This window comes from Gracilinanus agilis, chromosome 1 (genome assembly GCF_016433145.1).
Source record: "Gracilinanus agilis isolate LMUSP501 chromosome 1, AgileGrace, whole genome shotgun sequence".
Taxonomy (NCBI): domain Eukaryota; kingdom Metazoa; phylum Chordata; class Mammalia; order Didelphimorphia; family Didelphidae; genus Gracilinanus; species Gracilinanus agilis.
The window spans coordinates 359,103,990-359,121,199 of NC_058130.1; the positions used below are offsets into that span (position 1 = coordinate 359,103,990).

The 17,210-nt window shown below is 36.3% G+C and overlaps 1 protein-coding gene across 2 annotated transcripts in view; it reads left to right on the forward strand.

Moving 5' to 3' along the window:
* The window catches only part of PDE4D (phosphodiesterase 4D), a 1,102,929-nt gene that overhangs the window by 892,293 nt on the left and 193,426 nt on the right, over positions 1-17,210 (forward strand). The window contains exon 5 of one of the 2 annotated variants that reach the window (XM_044663797.1): positions 3,362-3,411. In XM_044663797.1, the coding sequence (XP_044519732.1) occupies positions 3,362-3,411 (50 nt within the window). Of the gene's footprint in view, positions 1-3,361; positions 3,506-17,210 lie in introns of those variants that run through there. The other variant, XM_044663805.1, reaches the window with a different exon arrangement.

Consider the following 17,210-nt stretch of genomic DNA (forward strand, 5'->3'; position numbering starts at 1 on the left):
TGATTAAGTTTTCATATTCCCTGTGGTCAAGTTTTATTTTAAGAGAGACCATGCGAAGTTGATTTTAGAGAAAGGCAGCATGTAGCCAATAATTCTATTTTCCCAAGCATTAACTAGTAATTCAAAATTACTATATTCTGGTTTCAAAATATGCATATTGCCTTTTTTTAAAGAAGGCATTCTTTTATTTTATTATTGTTCTTAAAATCCTTACTTTCTGTTTTAGAATCAATACTGTGTATTAGTTCCAGAGTAGAACAGTAAAGGCTATGCAGTGGGGGTTAAGTGACTTGCCCAGGGTCACATAGCTAAGAAGTATCTGAGGTCTGGCTCTCAATCTACTGAGCCACCTTGCTTCCCCTCACAAACCACTCTTTTAAATAATCAGAGTTTATCTGAAAGAATATCCATTGGTTGGGAGAACTTAGGTAACAAGCAGGTAGCGTGAAAGACTTGAAATCCAGAATATTTTTGTGACCCTGAGCAAGTTAATGTCTCTAAGCCTAAAGGTTTTCTTCTCTAAAATGAGAAAAATTATAACTTACCCCAGAAGTTTATATAAATTAAATGAGGTAATATATGTGTAAAGTGCTTCATAGACCTTAAAGATCTTTAGAAATGTTAGCTATTACTGTTTTATGATGATGATGATGATGATTTTCTATAAATTAAATATGATGCATTACCTCTTGTGTCAGTCAAATGTATTCCAAAGCCAGAGGAGAAGTATTTTAGGGAGATCATAATATGTTTCATTACCATTAATCTAATTTCCAAATTGCTTTTTTTGTTTCCTTTTTGACAAATAGATTGCCACTGGTAGCAAAAACACATGAGCTGTTCCTTCATTAGGCCTAAATGCAGATGCATTTCACATGAAACTAAATAAATAAGTTTTAGTATACTATCCAAAATTTTATCTGCATCAAAACTAAATTGAATAAAACTAAAAAGTATAGCATTGCACCGAAATGGGTGTACAAGAATGATCAAAAAAGTTCCTCTGAATCTAGTACAGAGTAGAAACCTTGGTCTGTGGCTCTGTTTTCTAGTATTTTACTAAATACCTTTCTTATACCAACCCTGTCGAGCTACACAGTGTTTGGATTGTTACCCTTACTTTGTGAGTAAAAGGACACAAAGGTCTTGGGACACAAAGTTCCCTCTTCTTTCTTCTACCTCTTGCCTCTTAACCTGGCATGAGACACCTTGCAACAGGGTCCTGACATCAGATTCCTGTCTTTAACACCAGTTCAGATGGTCACAGAGATTAGCAACAGTCGTAGTTAGTAGAAGATGTTCTCTGATGACCTGTCTCATGCTCACAGTGACTGGTAGAGGTGACTACAGGTTCTTCAAGTCTATACAAGCAAAGCACAAGCTCTAATGGTCTTTCCAAGCTGGAAAAGTTGTAGTGATGAACCTAGAAATAGACTACTGGTCATCTGACAATTAGTCTGGCTCAGATCAGAAAGTGTCCTCAGTAAGTGAATGGTTCCCTCGTGACCAATTTGTCAACTTGTATGGAATTATGCTCTATGTCGTTGGTGATGTCCAGATGAGCAATCATGGATTTTAAGCTAGAAGGGAAGGACTTCAGAGATCTTCACATTTATGGTTTCTCAACTTGAAGTCCACAAGCTTGTCTTTGAACATCAATAGAATTGGTTTCTTTTGTAAACCTATGTATGAATTTCAAACATTACTTTAAGAAAGGGCTCATAGGCTTCATCAGAATGCCAAAGGAATCCATGGCATAAAAAAAAATTTAACCACCTGATCTAATTCAATCCATTTGTTTTACAAATGAGTTACTTTAGTGTGAATTACATAATTCCTCATTAGTAGTTCAGAGAGTTAAGTGACTTGTACAAAGTCACAGTTAAGACCTGACACATAGTGCAGCTAGAATAAATTATACCCCTTTCAAAAGACCTTTCAAAAGTTAAGGCAAGACTCAAAAGACAAGCCAAGAGCAAGAAACCACCAGAGATTTTTACAGATGGTTTGGGGGAAAAAAAACGTTTCCATAATCATGTTTGAAAAAGGAGACCACTTTTTGAAAAAAAATCCATTTACAACATTAGTCACCTCATAATAATATCATTTCCTTCCAGTTTAAAGACATTAAATAGCATGAATATATTTAACAACATTTAAATATTGATACAAGTCAATTCAGTGGGCAAGTGTTTAGCAGTCTCCATTACATGCAAGCATTGTGATTCCAATCTAGCTAGACCTGTAATTTCATCAGTACAAGGAGACTCCCATTGAGGAAATATCCTTTTACCAATATAGATTATTTTTAGTTTTTGCATAAACACAGTGGGACTAGAATATAGAAGTTCACTTAAATAATGCTTTCTCTTTTAATCAGTCAAGTCCCTGTTTGATTTCTTTACTGATAACCAATGGTTCTGCCACTTATTGCTTTAGAAAGTTGTTTGTGGCATTAAGTGGTGAAAAACTTAACCAGTGTCACAAAACCTATATGTTTCAGTCAGGACTTGAGCCTCTAAGACAAGGGTTCTTAAATGGGAATCCATGAACTTAAAAATAATATTTTGATAAGTACTTTAAAAATATAATTGGCTCCCTTTGCTATTCCATGTATTTTATTTCATGAATTTAAAAACATTGTTTTGAGGAGTCAGTAGGCTTCATCTGAGTGTCAAAAGGCCCTATGATACAAAAAAGGTTAAGAATAACAGTCCATTGTAAAACACTGCTTCTCCAGTCAAACTGTGGTTCAAGCATAGAATTATGGTTAATAATTTCTTTGGAATATATGTCCCCCCAGCTTAGCATGGTGCCCTGTGCACAGTGGGCATTAATAGATGTTTAATGACTGAATGAATGAATAGACACTAAGGTAAAAGCAGGAGTGAAAATTTATAGTGAAAAAAAGGAAATTGGTTAGTAGCAGTAGTGTACAGACACACTGTGGACCATTTCCTTTTATTTTTTTTAAATATAAATAGAAATTCTAGATTTGTTCCCTAGATGCTGCCTCAATTGAATACAGTTTAACAAACATTTATTATAGAATGAAGCCAATGATAACAACTTTTCTTCGCCCAAGTCTTTAGATGACGAGTAAAGTAGCTTTTGATTTTCTTCATATGTCTAGCACCATAAGACCTAATATTTTCCTATTCTCTCATGGCTAACATGAGCTAAAGAAATCAAACCGGGACTTTACTGATTAAAAGAGAAAGCATCATTTAAGTGAACTTATATATTCTAGTCCCACTGTGTTTATGCAAAAACTAAAATTCTATCATTGAACTGACTCAAAGAACACACAAATTGCCTTTTGTCACATAATTAATCCTTAATTTTGTTTTCTTTCTGCCAGAAGATCACCCATGTGCAACCAACCATCCATCAACAAGGCAACTATAACAGGTAAGATTGATTTCTTTGGATGTAATATAGGGCACTTAGAAAGAAACCTGACCTTTTAAAACCTGGTATTAAGAAAAAATGGAATTATACAGCAGTTCTTAAAAATTAAAAGCAAAAAGCCCCCTCCTTCTTGCTTTATTATTTTCTTCTAAAGTTGTTTTCCTTAGAATATGGTATTTGGGAAGCCTTATTCAATGAAATTCTTCATATGTGCAATTTATAAAGTGATAGATCTAGTCTTGATGTCATTGTGTATTCATTACAATTAAACGAGGAGGGGTTTTGACAAAAAAGTTGGTAGGACAGAGGACAAATGTCCCTCTTCTTGTTTTCTGATGTATTTATGATATCTGGTAGAAGACTGGTAGAAGGTAGCTTTTGTGGTTGTTCTGGTTTTAAGTCTATAGAGCTTAAAAAGAATTTAGACTGTAAACAAAGTTAACTTTGGTAATGGTTTAATGTATAAAAATTTAGTTTTATTGTCTGCCAAGTTAGTATGTGAGAGCCTTTGTTCAGATATATCGCTGATCAACATATGAATTTGTCAGAGTCCATTTCTTGTACTTTCATTTTGAAGTCTTTGTTAAGTTATTAGATTTCCACTTTTTTGTTATTTTCTTTTGCTATTAAAGATTCACGGAATATTATCAGACTTCTGTTGCCATATGTTATAGATCTCAAATCAGAGTGTTCATATTTTATTGTATTTGCAAGGAATTTATGTTTATAGAAAATATAAATAAAAATAAGTCCAAATTGGTTTTGTATTTTTGTTTATGTTTTTTTTAAAGGAAGAGTGGTAGTGATAGGCATCAAAGTGCTATTATTAAGACAGAATATGGAAGTCCCTTCCCTTTGCTAAAGGATGATTATGTAGATTTTGTAGGGTAGTAGAAAGAATGCTGGATTTGGAATTCAGAGGCTTGAGTTCAAATTCCAACTCTCTTCTTATGTGGCCTTGAACAATTTACTTTATATATGTGGACCTCATTTTTCTTATCTTAAAAATGAGAGATGACTTTGAATATCTTTTCTGACTCTAAATCCATGACTTTATAATTTCTTTACAATTATATATTTATTAATAATTTATTACAAGTGTTTTAGCCTTTCCCTGTATTCCATGCATAATAGAAGGCATTCTCCAGGAGACAGATATGTACAGATAGATTATGTCTTTCATGTTTCTGTGTTTTTTTTTCAGTTCATTCTATGGAGGTGACATTCACATGTTATTCTTCAAATATTAAATCTATAGCTGCGTATGATGTTCTCTTGGTTCTTCTCAGTTCGTTGTTCATTATCCTATGTAGTTCTTTCCAAGTTTTTTTAAATTAGCTTGCTCATTGTTTCTGATGCCACAGTAGTATTCCATTGCAATCATATACCACAATTTATTTAGACATCCCCCTATTGAGGGGCATCCACTTAATTTCTAGTTCTTTATCACCACAAAGAGATTTGTTATAAATATTTTACAAATATATATTCTTTTCCTTTTACCCTGATTTCCTTGGGAAAGAGGTCCAGCAGTGGTATTGTTGGGTGATCTATGCATCATTAAAAATGAATTACTCATAAAAAGAAATTAATTACTCATGACTTCTTCTTTGGAGGCAAGGAGAGACCAGAGAGATGGCACCATCTCCACTGGAGAGCTTAGTCACTGCCTGAATGTCCACGGTGGCAATATACAATAGACAGGCAGTAAACAAACGGACCTCTAAGAGTAGCCTGGGGTTCCTCCCTCTCTCAGGTGTGGTCTCAAGTAGACTAGGCTCAGTCCTGTGAAAGAAGCCTGTTTATTATGTAGCTCTGGAGCCTGCTACTGCTATTGCTGTGAACTTAACTGTAGCCCTGGGCAAAGATAACTTTCCATCCAATATGTGTAAGCCCAAACAATACTTCCCACCATGATGATTTCAGGCACCGAGTCCCTCATTCCATGCCCCTAAATTCTCTCCTGAGATAAAATATAAGACTTTTATATGTACTCAATCAGCTACAACTTAGTGTAAATGAAGGATCTGAAAGGAAATTTTGTTAGGGATTGGACAATATTAGAGGTATTTAAAATATTAAGCTTCCCTCATGCTTTTTAAAACAGGACACTATTATTATTTATTATTCTAAGAATTACACATGACATTTCAGAAACATACTTTTGTAGAAAGCAAGACATTGCTTTAGCAGAGGGTAGAAGCAAAAAAAAAAAAAAAAAAGGATCAAAGTGCATGTTGAAACATGAGGGGGCAGCAAAGAACAGAAGATGAACAACTCTTGGTGGTTGCTCTATATGGCACTGAACAATGGCTGCCTGATTCCAGAATGCTACCATAATTCGAGGGCAATTTTTTTTTTGAGCATCTCTTTCTCTCTTTCTTGGCTGATTTTAACTAACAAAAATCACATATCCATTCCATATTATTCTAAAATGCAATCGCTCATATTGTTCAAGATGACAAACTCATTCCAAATATGTTGTATTTGCACCTTTCTTCCTTTTGTTGATAATGAGAGCATCATCAAATTTTAAAAGGGAAAGAGACTCTAGAGAGCTTCTAGTCCAAGGTTTCATAATGTAATGGTGTGTTATGTATGTTTTGTGTGTGAATGTGTGTGGACCCCTTTGTCCATCTTGTGAAACCAATGGATCTCTTCTCAGAATTATTATTCTTATATGATGTTTTTGTGTTAATTATTTTAGATGTTATTTTTAGATAGATGAAATAAAATAGGATTGTAAAAAACCCAATTATGTTAAAATACAGTTATCAAAAAATTTTTTTAAGTTTATGGAGCCTAGATTAAGAACCTTGATTTAATCCAGTACTTTCATTTTACTGATTTGGAAACTGAGACTCAGAAAGACTGAGAGTTCCACAACTAGTTAGTGGCAGGACCATGATGAGAGTTCAGGTTTACTAATAATGAATCTAGGGCCCTTTGCCCAACCTCAGACTCCTTCTTTTAAAAAACCTGTCACATTTTATAAATTAAGAGGGATTAGATTGTGGAATCCATTAGAACCTATCTAACGAGGTGTTCTTCTGAATAAGAGATGAATCAATTCATCATTACATTAGAAATAGCTGGAGATTCTTGTATCTAAAAGTACAGTTTTCTTAATAGACTCATTGAAAGTTAGAGCTGGAGAGTACCACTTAATTCAACTTTCTAATTTTTGCAGATATGGAAGTGAAGTCCTCGAGAAATAAAGGGTTTTGTCCAAGGTCACATCACTAGTTAGTAATTGGGATAAACCTAAAACTCACGTCTCAGGATGACAATTTTTTTTTGTCAATGATGACTCAGATTAAACCAAAGTTCTTTACATTTATGCAATAGACTTCTACAAAGCACCATTGTAAATTTAATAAAATTGCATTATATGAATGTTATTCACCCTAGATTCTTAAAGACTAAGGCAACATTCACATAATATACTTGTGTGTGTGTGCATGTGCATAGGGAGGGAGAGAGAGAGGGGGAGGGAGAGACAGGGGTGGGTGGGGAGGAAAGCAAAGCAAAGCAGAGATGAGCTGGAGGTTGTGGGAAATGGGAAGAGGAAGTATGAGAGAGCCTAATGCACAGCTTTCTACCTTTGCCTTTAAAAGTTCATGTTTTTCTATAGGGAATTTAAATGGATGATTCCCCACTCTTCACAGGTGTAGGAAGATGAAACATATAGTGGCAATTTTACTAAATAGATTGGGATCCTAGATTTAGAGCTGCAATGGACCTTATAAATCACTTAGCCCATTTTCTGCACTTTCTCTTTCTATGCTCTCCTTTGGGGATCATAGATCATAAGATCATCCCAGCTCTAGGAAGGGAAGGGACTTCAAGACCATCTAGTTCAATGTCCTCATTTCACAGATGAGGAAATTGAAGGTTACTCAGAGTCACACAAGCAAGAATTGGTGGAGAAAGTATTTGAACCCACATCATCTGAACATAGAGCCAGAGCGTGTTAAAGATGGTTCCAAAATCTATGTATCCTTCCCTATCCCTTCTCTTGAACTACTTTATCACTAAATGCCTTTTGGACATCTCCAACAGGATGATTTAATCAACATATCCAATATAGAACACTGTAATAAGAAGGAAATATTCTTCCATTAAAGTTAAATAGTGGAAGTAAACCTAGTTTCTTGGCTATGCCATCAGATAAAAAATTCCAGCATCTTCTAGTTTGGTAAAGCTTAAGTTTGAACCTGGAAATGGACCTTATGTTTTCATTAGAGGAGTAGCCTAGTTACATTCAGATAGTTAATCATAGGCCTGGATTCAGAGTAAGGTGCTTCTTTGGCCATGCCAACTACTGAACACCATCTATCAAGCCGTGAATGGTCTGTGATCTGTTTCTATCAATACACAATCACACCAATGAAACCATGGGGATTTGAAGTTTTATTCTATAATGATAATATTTTATACCCATCTTTCTTTCTCTCCCTTTCCCCAAAGATAATCTTGGTATGATTTTGAAAAATCCCAAACCTCATATTTTCTTAGTTCTTCCCAATAATAGCTCTATGGAATGGGTAAAGCAAATATTATTCATCCTCCTTTTATAAATGTGGAATCTAAAGCTCACAAAGGGTATATGACTTGCCCAGGGTCATGTGGCTAATGTCATAGCCAGGAATCTGGTTCTAGTTGTGATATAGTTGTCCACTATATCAAACTGCCTGAGTATATGATGGTAAAATGAAATCAGAGATGAAAAAATAGGTTTTATAAATTTAGAAAGGATGCAATGGCTAAGTTTTAAGAGATTCTCAGAAAAGACTAGAAAGAGAGTACATGAACTGCCTTGATAAACTGTCTGCAGGACCTAGAGCTAAGAAAGAAAACACAGGAAAACCAACCCCATGGAAGCATCATTCTAAATGTCACCAAAACTGGGAACCCTGCTATTTGCCAGGGACTGTGCTAGGTTCTGGGGATTAGAAAAACAAAACCGAAACAATCTTTGCCCTCAAGCAACTGGCAGTCTATTGGAAAGAACCAACATGTACTTACAGAAGTTTATACAAAATTTGTTTTTTTAAAAAAGCGCATACAAAGAATTAGGATGGGGAAGATGCCAAATAGAGTTCACTAAGCTTTGACAACTGCAGGGAATGGCCACATGTTACAAGGTAGCACTTGAGCTGAGCCTGGTAGGGAGATGGAAACTCATGAGGTGCCAAAAAAGAGGGAAATCATTTTAGGCATTTGGACTAGCCTGTGCAAAAGTTGGGAAATGAACAATGGATATGTTGTATATGGGGTCTGCCTGGCAAAAAGGCCAGTCTGGTTGGTGCATAATGTGTGTAAGGGAAAGTGATGTGAAATTAGTTTCAAAAAATAAATTGGAGCTAGACTGGAGAAGTATATGGTTGTCAAACAAAGGAGTTTTGAATTTATCCTAGTGGCTAAAGGGAACCACCAAAATTGTTTGAGTCAAGGAGTGAGATGATCATATATCCGTGATTTAGGAATATCAATTTCATAGTCATAGAGAGAATAGAGAGCATAGATTTGAGTCAGGGAGATCAATTAGAAGTTTATTGCAGTGGTTTGGAAGTCTGATCTAAAGAGGGCCTGAACTAGAATGGTTGTTGGATGATTGGAAAAAATAGCAAGAGGATCCAAAGATATTGTCAGGAAGAATTAACAAGTAATAACAAGTGTCGTAAGAGAAATTGAAAGAACAATGGCCTTGGAGCCAAAGGACATGGGTTCAAATCCTGCTTCTTATCTTTACTGCTAATATTACCTTGGACAAATTACTGAAATTCCCTTGGCTGCATTTTTCTCAACTAAAAAGTTTGGTTTAGATGGCCTCTGGGGTCCCTTCTTGGTCTTGATCTATGATTCTGAATTCTGATGAGGGAAAGTGATGAGAGAAAATTTTCCCTGAAGTTATTTACATGGGTGACTGAAAAACTGAGATAACCAGGAAAAACGTCCAGCAGTCAACCATCAATCTGAAATTGGAGCACAGGAAAAATAGAAAATCTTAGATTTAAAAAGAATTTTGGAGGTCACCTAATCCAGCAGTGTCCATATATCAAGTCCACCATGCACCAGCAGCACTACTGAGTCTGGCCTGAACCAGATCAAAATATAATTGGAAAATAGTTAAGAAAATGAATAAAAATACATTAAAACATAGGTAAAAGTACATTTTGGGGGCTTTTTTTCTTTTTTTAAACCCTTACCTTCCGTGTTGGAGTCAATAACTGTATATTGGCTCCAAGGCAGAAGAGTGGTAAGGGCTAGGCAATGGGGGTCAAGTGACTTGCCCAGGGTCACACAGCTGGGAAGTGTCTGAGGCTAGATTTGAACCTAGGACCTCCCATCTCTAGGCCTGGCTCTCAATCCAGTGAGCTACCCAGCTGTCCCCTAAAAGTTCATTTTAAAACTAAGTCATTATGTAGCTTGAAAGAATACTTATATGTAGATTAATAGCCCCATGGGTTTGTAACAGTGCTCTAATCCAATTCAATCTTGAAATATGAATCTCAATCTGTGGCATCTCTGAAAAGGTACCATTTATACCATTTGAGCAATTATTATTCATCTGGTTTTTTTACTTGGGAATTTTTTTTACGAAGGCAAAAATCATAGCAACATCATTAAAAGTTTAAGTAGTAAGTAAATGAGAGAGAGAGAGAGAGAGAGAGAGAGAGAGTGTTAGTTTACTGCCTTACTTTGGGGTTTGGATTTCCATCACAAAAATATTGATGCCAAATCAAATTCATTTGTTTATTGTTTTTAAAAATAAATTTTAAGATTCAATTACACACAAACCAATGTTTAACCTTTGGGTTTTTAAAAAAGTTTGAGGCAAATTTTCACCTTTCTTTCTGACTTACTCCCTCCTGGAGATGGCAGGCAATCTGATATAGATTTTTGCATGAATAATAGTATAAAACATATTTCCATATTAGTCACTTTGTGAAAGAGAACTCAAACAAACAAAAGAAAAATAAAGTGACAAATAGCATGTCTTGATTTGTATCCAAACTCCATCAGTTGTTTCTTTGGAAAGAGATGGCAGACAAATTTATTTCAGTAAACTTAAGCAAGTTTATTATTTGAAGACGTGTGTGTGTGTGTGTGTGTGTGTGTGTGTGTGTGTGTGTGTGTTGGGATTTAATTGTTTTTGCTGTGACTCCACAAAAGGGGGCAGATTGTTACATTGGAAGGAACTCTGGCTCTGGAATTAGAGGACTTGGGTTTAAATTCTTCCTTTGATTCTTTAAAAAAAAAAGAAAACACAAAACCTTATCCTCTGTCAAGGGGTAGGCAATCAGGGTTAAGTGACTTGTCCAGGATCACATATTTGAACCCAGGACTTCCCAGTTCCAGGCCTGGTACCTTATCCACTGGGCTACCTAGTTGTCCTGTGCCTTTGACTCTTAATACTTGTATAGACTCAATCAAGCCACTTCATGAACTTGGATCTCATTTATATCATCTTTAAAATGGAGATGTTGGACTAGATGGCGTTTGGGGTCCTTTCAACCTTTATATTTAGCATCTTTGTCATAACTTCACTTGTGGGAACAGGAAAGACATTCTTTTGTTTTTAAGTGGAAGGAGCCAATTTTTAAAATAGATTCACAAGGAAGAATCAATCTTATTTTCAGGAAATCAAACTGACAAATCATGTGATTTGCTAAAATGCTTGATGCTTCCATAGAGCAGTGACTATTTATTTGATAGGTTTCTAATGGTTTACAGTAGCAAACATCTACTTTCTTTCTGAAAAGCTAAATATGGTGATTTTTTAGTAAATACAGTTACATTCCCTAGAAAATATCAAACATCAAACTTAATAACTTCTTGCCCAGAAACCAAATGGCCATAATAATTTCAGGGGAAACTTTTTTCCCTCATTATATGTTGAAACTATCTGAACATCTGTTCTTTTCTTTGGTGGAGGGGGAGTGCCTAAGAGCAGCATAGCTTTACATATAATAATAAAAGTGATAGCAGATGGCTTGAGAGAGAAGCAAAATGAAGAGCCAGATGATATAGTCCAAGTAGAACGGTGTGTATCACCTTAAAGAGAAGTGTAACAGAGACTCAAACATTCAGTGCTGATTGGGCAAGAGGCATTTAGTGCTTGATTAGAGAGAAGATGAATGAATGAATTCAGAGTGAAGCATCTTTTTTAAATTGTTAAATAATTGTCTTAATCTAGTGCCAAAAGAATCAAATCTCAAGCTCTTTCAGGTGAGAATTTCTCTGAGGTTTTTGTCTGATAACTGATTTGGGATTATCATGAAGCAGTCACGTGTTTTTGAATTTGCATTATTCAAAGTTATAATTATATAAAATATGGTAATTAATTCCAGTGTAATGAAAATATGCAGTGCCAATTCATATAATGTGATCACTTTGTGGGATTAATTATTCACATTAATTGGGACCTGGTTGTAACAAGATTCTGTTATGAAAGCCAGTATGGGTAAAGCACCTGGATTTGAATTCTCATTTAGGCTCTGATATTTACTACCTGAGTAACTGTTCAGCTCATTGGACCTCTCTGAATTTCAGTTTACTCGACTGTAAAATGGGAGTAGTAATACTTGGCCTTTCTGCCTGATAGGATTGTGGTAAGGAAACTACTTTTTAAGGCATTATAAATGTGAGAAGGTCTTGTTTGGTTAGTTATTTTGGGGAGCTGCTTCTTTTTAGATGGCAGTTCTCTGCTCTTTTACTCATTGATAAATTTGTTTATGAAGCCTTGACCTAACCTCTGTGACTTGACCTTATGATGGAAAAGAAAGAGACCCTGTATAGGACAAAGACCAGCTCAATGCTGCAAGATAGGTAAACCAAGATCACTGACACTCTCATTGGGAAGAGGAAATGGGAATAGTTATGCCACCTCATGGAGCTGTTAAACATAAAATAAAGTCACATTCATGTGTCATTTTGTATAGAATTGATGGTTAACCAGTGGAAATGCTTGTCAATTCTTGGAGGGGAGGGGGAAGAACAGGGGAGGTAAAGAAAATGAATCACATAAACATGGAAAAAATATTTTAAAATAAAATTCTTAAAAGAATTGATGGTTAATTAGCCTAATATCAAATACGTAGGAATTCTGTGAGATCTATTATGTAATATTGCTTCATCTAAGTCTCATAAAATGAGTTGGATTGTAATAAAAGAAAAGTCAGTTTTGTGGCCAGTAGACCTGGGTCTCCTCTCACATCTAGCAATTACTAGCCAGCTATGTGACTGTCAGCCTTCCCTTTTCCTTTTCAAACTTCAATATCCTCATCTGTAAAATGGGGAGAATGTTTTTTCTTTATCTTCTTAGTAAGTAAGGATCAAATGAGATATATGTAAAGCAGTTTGCAAGCCATAAAGGTTTATATAAATGTGGATGATTGTATTGTTAGTTATTATTTACCTAGATTTGGTTTTGCTTCCTCTGGGGTTTAGCATTAGAGTAAGGAGGTCTAGGTCATAATGTATATGTGAAGAGCTTTGTAAATCTGATAATGATAAATATGATTATGAGATCTTTTATATCTGTGTTTTGAAATTTTGGCCTATGAGAAGAGCTATCTAGTTTAATTCTACTAGCACTTAAGTAAGTTCTGTTATTTTTTAAGGGTCTGTCCTAGCTGCTGGGAATATAAAACCTAAAACCAAAAATAGGCCCCATCCTCCAAGAACTGACATTCTACTGGTGGACTATAGCATGCACACTGACAAGCAAATGCTGGGGGACTATAGCAGGTCCATAGATGAGCAACTGCAAGCTCTTTTAAAGGGAAAAACAGCACTGACAACTAGGGTAATCATGAAAGGTTTGGAATAGAAATAGTACCTGATTTAAACCATGAAGGAAAGCAAGGATTTGGAAGATAGAGGTAAGGGAGGAATGTGGACTAGGAACTGGGAACAGACTGTGCCTTAAAGATATGGAGGTAAAAGATGGAATGCCAAATTTGGGAAACAACGAGAAGGCCACTTAGCTAGAATATAGATTGCAGATGGGGAATTAAAACGAAATCACTGTGGGGAAATAGTCTAGAGCCCAGCTGTGAAGAGATTTAAATGCCAAGTTGAAGAGTTTTATTTTAACTTCTCCATTCCTAGGGAACCACCAAAGATTCTTTTGCAGGGAAGTATCATAGACAGATCTATACTCGAAAGAAAGATGGTTTTGATAGCTAGATAGAGGGTGGATTAGAGAGATAAAAGTCTGGAGGCAGGGAATCTAGTAGGAAGTTATCACAGTGGTCCAGGCAGAGAGAATGAGGTCTTGAACTGGTGTACCCAATTGAATGGGAACAGATATAAGAGATGTATTGCAGGTAGAATTAAAAAAGACTTGATGACTGATTATACATAGGTGGTGAGTGAGAGATAAGAGTCAAGGGTTATGCCAGGTTTCTGAACTTGGGACTCCAGAAGTACTGTGGAGCCCTTAACAGAAATAAGAAGGTTTGGAGGAGGAGTCTTTTGGGGTGTTAAGTGGAGACAACAACAATAGACAGTATTTTTATATGTTCAGTTTGAATTGCCTATAGGCCATCAGGATGGAAATGTCCAACAAACCATTGGTGATATGAAATTGGAACTCAGAGGAGAGATTGGGGACTGGCTGTGTAGACTTGGGAATCATCTGCAGAGGGATAATCATGAGAACGAGGTTATAGCTGAACATTCTTGAGTTTATGACTAGATAATTTTGATTTGTTTTTTTTAAATCAGCTTCCTACTCAATGATTGACTAGCCACAGACACTGCCTAGCTAGGGGACCTAGGCTGTATCCCAGAGTTGGTAAAACATGGCCTTGGTAGACCCAGAGACTTTCAGTGTTTTCATTGTAGCCACCAGCTCATTTTGCAGGCTGAGAAGGCACCAAGACTTCCTGTACAATGTGAATGATGGTTTCAAATCTCTACTTAATAAAAAGAGACAGTTGGGATAAATGATATAATTTGTACAAAATATTTTGAAATTATTGAAAGTAAATACAAAGTGATAATATTATCATTGTCATTACCGTCATCACCTTCGTCATCATCATTGTCATTCAGAGCATGTGCCTGATTCTAACTGAACAAGCTTATCCTCTCCTAGGCACAAAGAAAGTAAATTAAGTATCATGTGCTTGTTCTCTGTGGAGGGGGCAGTTTGAGAAATTTAATGTTTAGTTACTGTGTCCTTTTTGTCTTCTGTGACATAGTACCAAGTTGCCTTTAAAAAAAATGCATTCTTCAATCTCTCCCTTTATCCACACAATTTCCTACCCTTTTATTCCTTACAAAGCATTCTGCATACAGAGTGCTGAGAAACACAATGACTGTGGTGGGACAAAACAATTCAAATGATTCTTTGTCCAATTTTTTCCTGCTGTTTTAGTATTCTTCCAATGATTGATGTTTGCATTAAAAAATTTAACTGCTTAAAGAAATAGTGTTTCACTCTCTTAGAAAATACAGAAAATAGCAAATTGGCTATTTTTTTCTTTCCTCCTTATTTTCTTCCTTCCATTCTTTCTACCATCCTTTGTTTCTTCCTTCCTTCCATCCTTCCTTTCTTCCTTCCTTCCTTCCTTCTTTCCTTCCTTCCTTCTTTCCTTCCTTCCTTCCTTCCTTCTTTCCTTCCTTCCTTCCTTCCTTCCTTCCTTCCTTCCTTCCTTCCTTCCTTCCTTCTTTCCTTCCTTCCTTCCATCCTTCCTTCCTTCCTTCCATCCTTCCTTCCTTCCTTTCTTCTTTCCTTCCTTCCTTCCATCCTTCATTCCTTCCTTTCTTCTTTCCTTCTTTCCTTCCTTCCTTCCTTCCATCCTTTCTTCCTTCCTTCCTCAATACTCTTCAACTCAGAAATTATTTGCTCATAGGATACTTTCCTCCTCTTCTTCTCTGGAGCAGCCCTACATCTGCCAAACTATATAAAGGATCAAATGAAGGAGCCAAGCATATTTAGCTTGAAGAAGGGAAAACCAAAGGGCTACATGATTACTGTCTTCAAATATTTGAAAGGCTGTATAGAAGAGGTATTAGACTTGGCCTCAAAGGGTAAAACTAAGATCAGTGAGTAGAAGTTACGGACTGGTGGCTTCAAGGAGAGACTTTGTGTTGTTAACAAAGGAATTCATGCTTTGGAAAATGGGTTTGAACTAGATGGCATCTGGTTTAGCTATTTTTGCTCGAGTTTCAGTGATTCTCCATGTGTATTGAGTAGGGCTTGGAGAAAGGGCTAATGGGGATGAATAATGGTAAAGAGGGCCATAGAGAAGAGGAAAGGAATACAAACCTCAAGCCTATCAAGGGTCTCATGACATCTCAAGGTCTCTTCCATTTAGAGGATTCCAATTTTGAAATCTTTTTTCCTGACACATATGTGTCAGCATGACTAAATCTGCCTGTGCCCCCCACCCCTTGCCCCCCACCAGCTAACCATTGTGAGAGATAAGATTGGAGCAAACCTCTTCAAATACTGGGTACTCCAGAGATTGCGACTTCTTGGGAAGCTGACCAAATAAAGAGTTCTTGCTCAACTTCCACTCAACATCACTTGAGTTCCTGAAAATGACAGCTCTAGGGCCAGTTTACCAGTTGCCTCGGCCAACCTTTAACTGACCCAAGTAGAAATATTTTGCCTTTTAAAGCCTGGGGACTGATGAGCAATTTTGTGCTTTATAATTATTTAAGTACTTTTAAAAATAGGAATACAGGATTGCAGACTTAGAGTTAAGAGATTTCATAGTCAAACCCCCTCATTTAAAAGATGAGGAAACTGAGGCACAGAGAAATTAAATTATTTTTCCAGAGTCACACAGGTATACTGAGTATCATAGGCAGGATTTCTTCATCTCACAGATGTTTGTTGGATCATAAATGCAGAGATGAAATGGGCCTTACAAGCTATCTGCTACATTTTACTCATTTTATAGATAAGGAAACTGAGGTACAGAGAGATTAAGTGACCTACCCGACATCATACAGCTATTAAGTAGCAGAGCCAGGATTTGACCCCAGCTCCTCTGACCCCAAAGTCAGCATTCTTAAAAACAAACAAAAAACTTACCTTCTATCTTTGTATTAATTCTTTAAAAAAAAAAAAAAAAAAAAAAACCTTTTACCTTCTGTCTTAGAATCATCAATTTCAAGGCAGAAAGGCAGTAAGGGATGGCAATGGGAGTTAAGTGACTTGCCCAGAGTCATACAGCTAGGAAGTATGTGAGGCCAAATTTAAACTCAGGGCCTCTCATTTCCAGGCCTGGTTCTCAATCCACTGAGCCACCGAGTTACCCCCCTTTAGTAGTTTCCCATCTTGGTAAGATTCAATTCCATTTAATTTACCAAGCATTTATTCATTACCTCCTGCAGGCCCAGCACAGTGCTAGTCATTGGCAATATGAAAACCAAATATAATAATAATAATAATAAAAAAAAATCTATCCCTCTTTGAAGCTTCCATTCCTCCAAAGGACCTGGAAGAATTTGTGCTCTCCAAGCAGAGCCTCTGCAGACCTGGGATCACCTCCTTTCCTTGCTGAGACCTTGCCTTCCTCTCAGAGTATATACCTCATGGTCCTACATGTGTTTGTGATTGTATCTCTTGGTCTCGCCCTGTCTGGGCATGACATTTCCATGACTACTTCCCTGCCTCACCAACCCCTTCATGTAACTACCCTAGACATGCACACTGTGAATTGTTTTGTTGTTCAAGACTTCAATTCCATTGTCTATTTTTATTTTTGATGTACTTCCACAAGGATGTTTTTCTTCTTAGAAGATAAATAGGAATGATATGCATATAAACC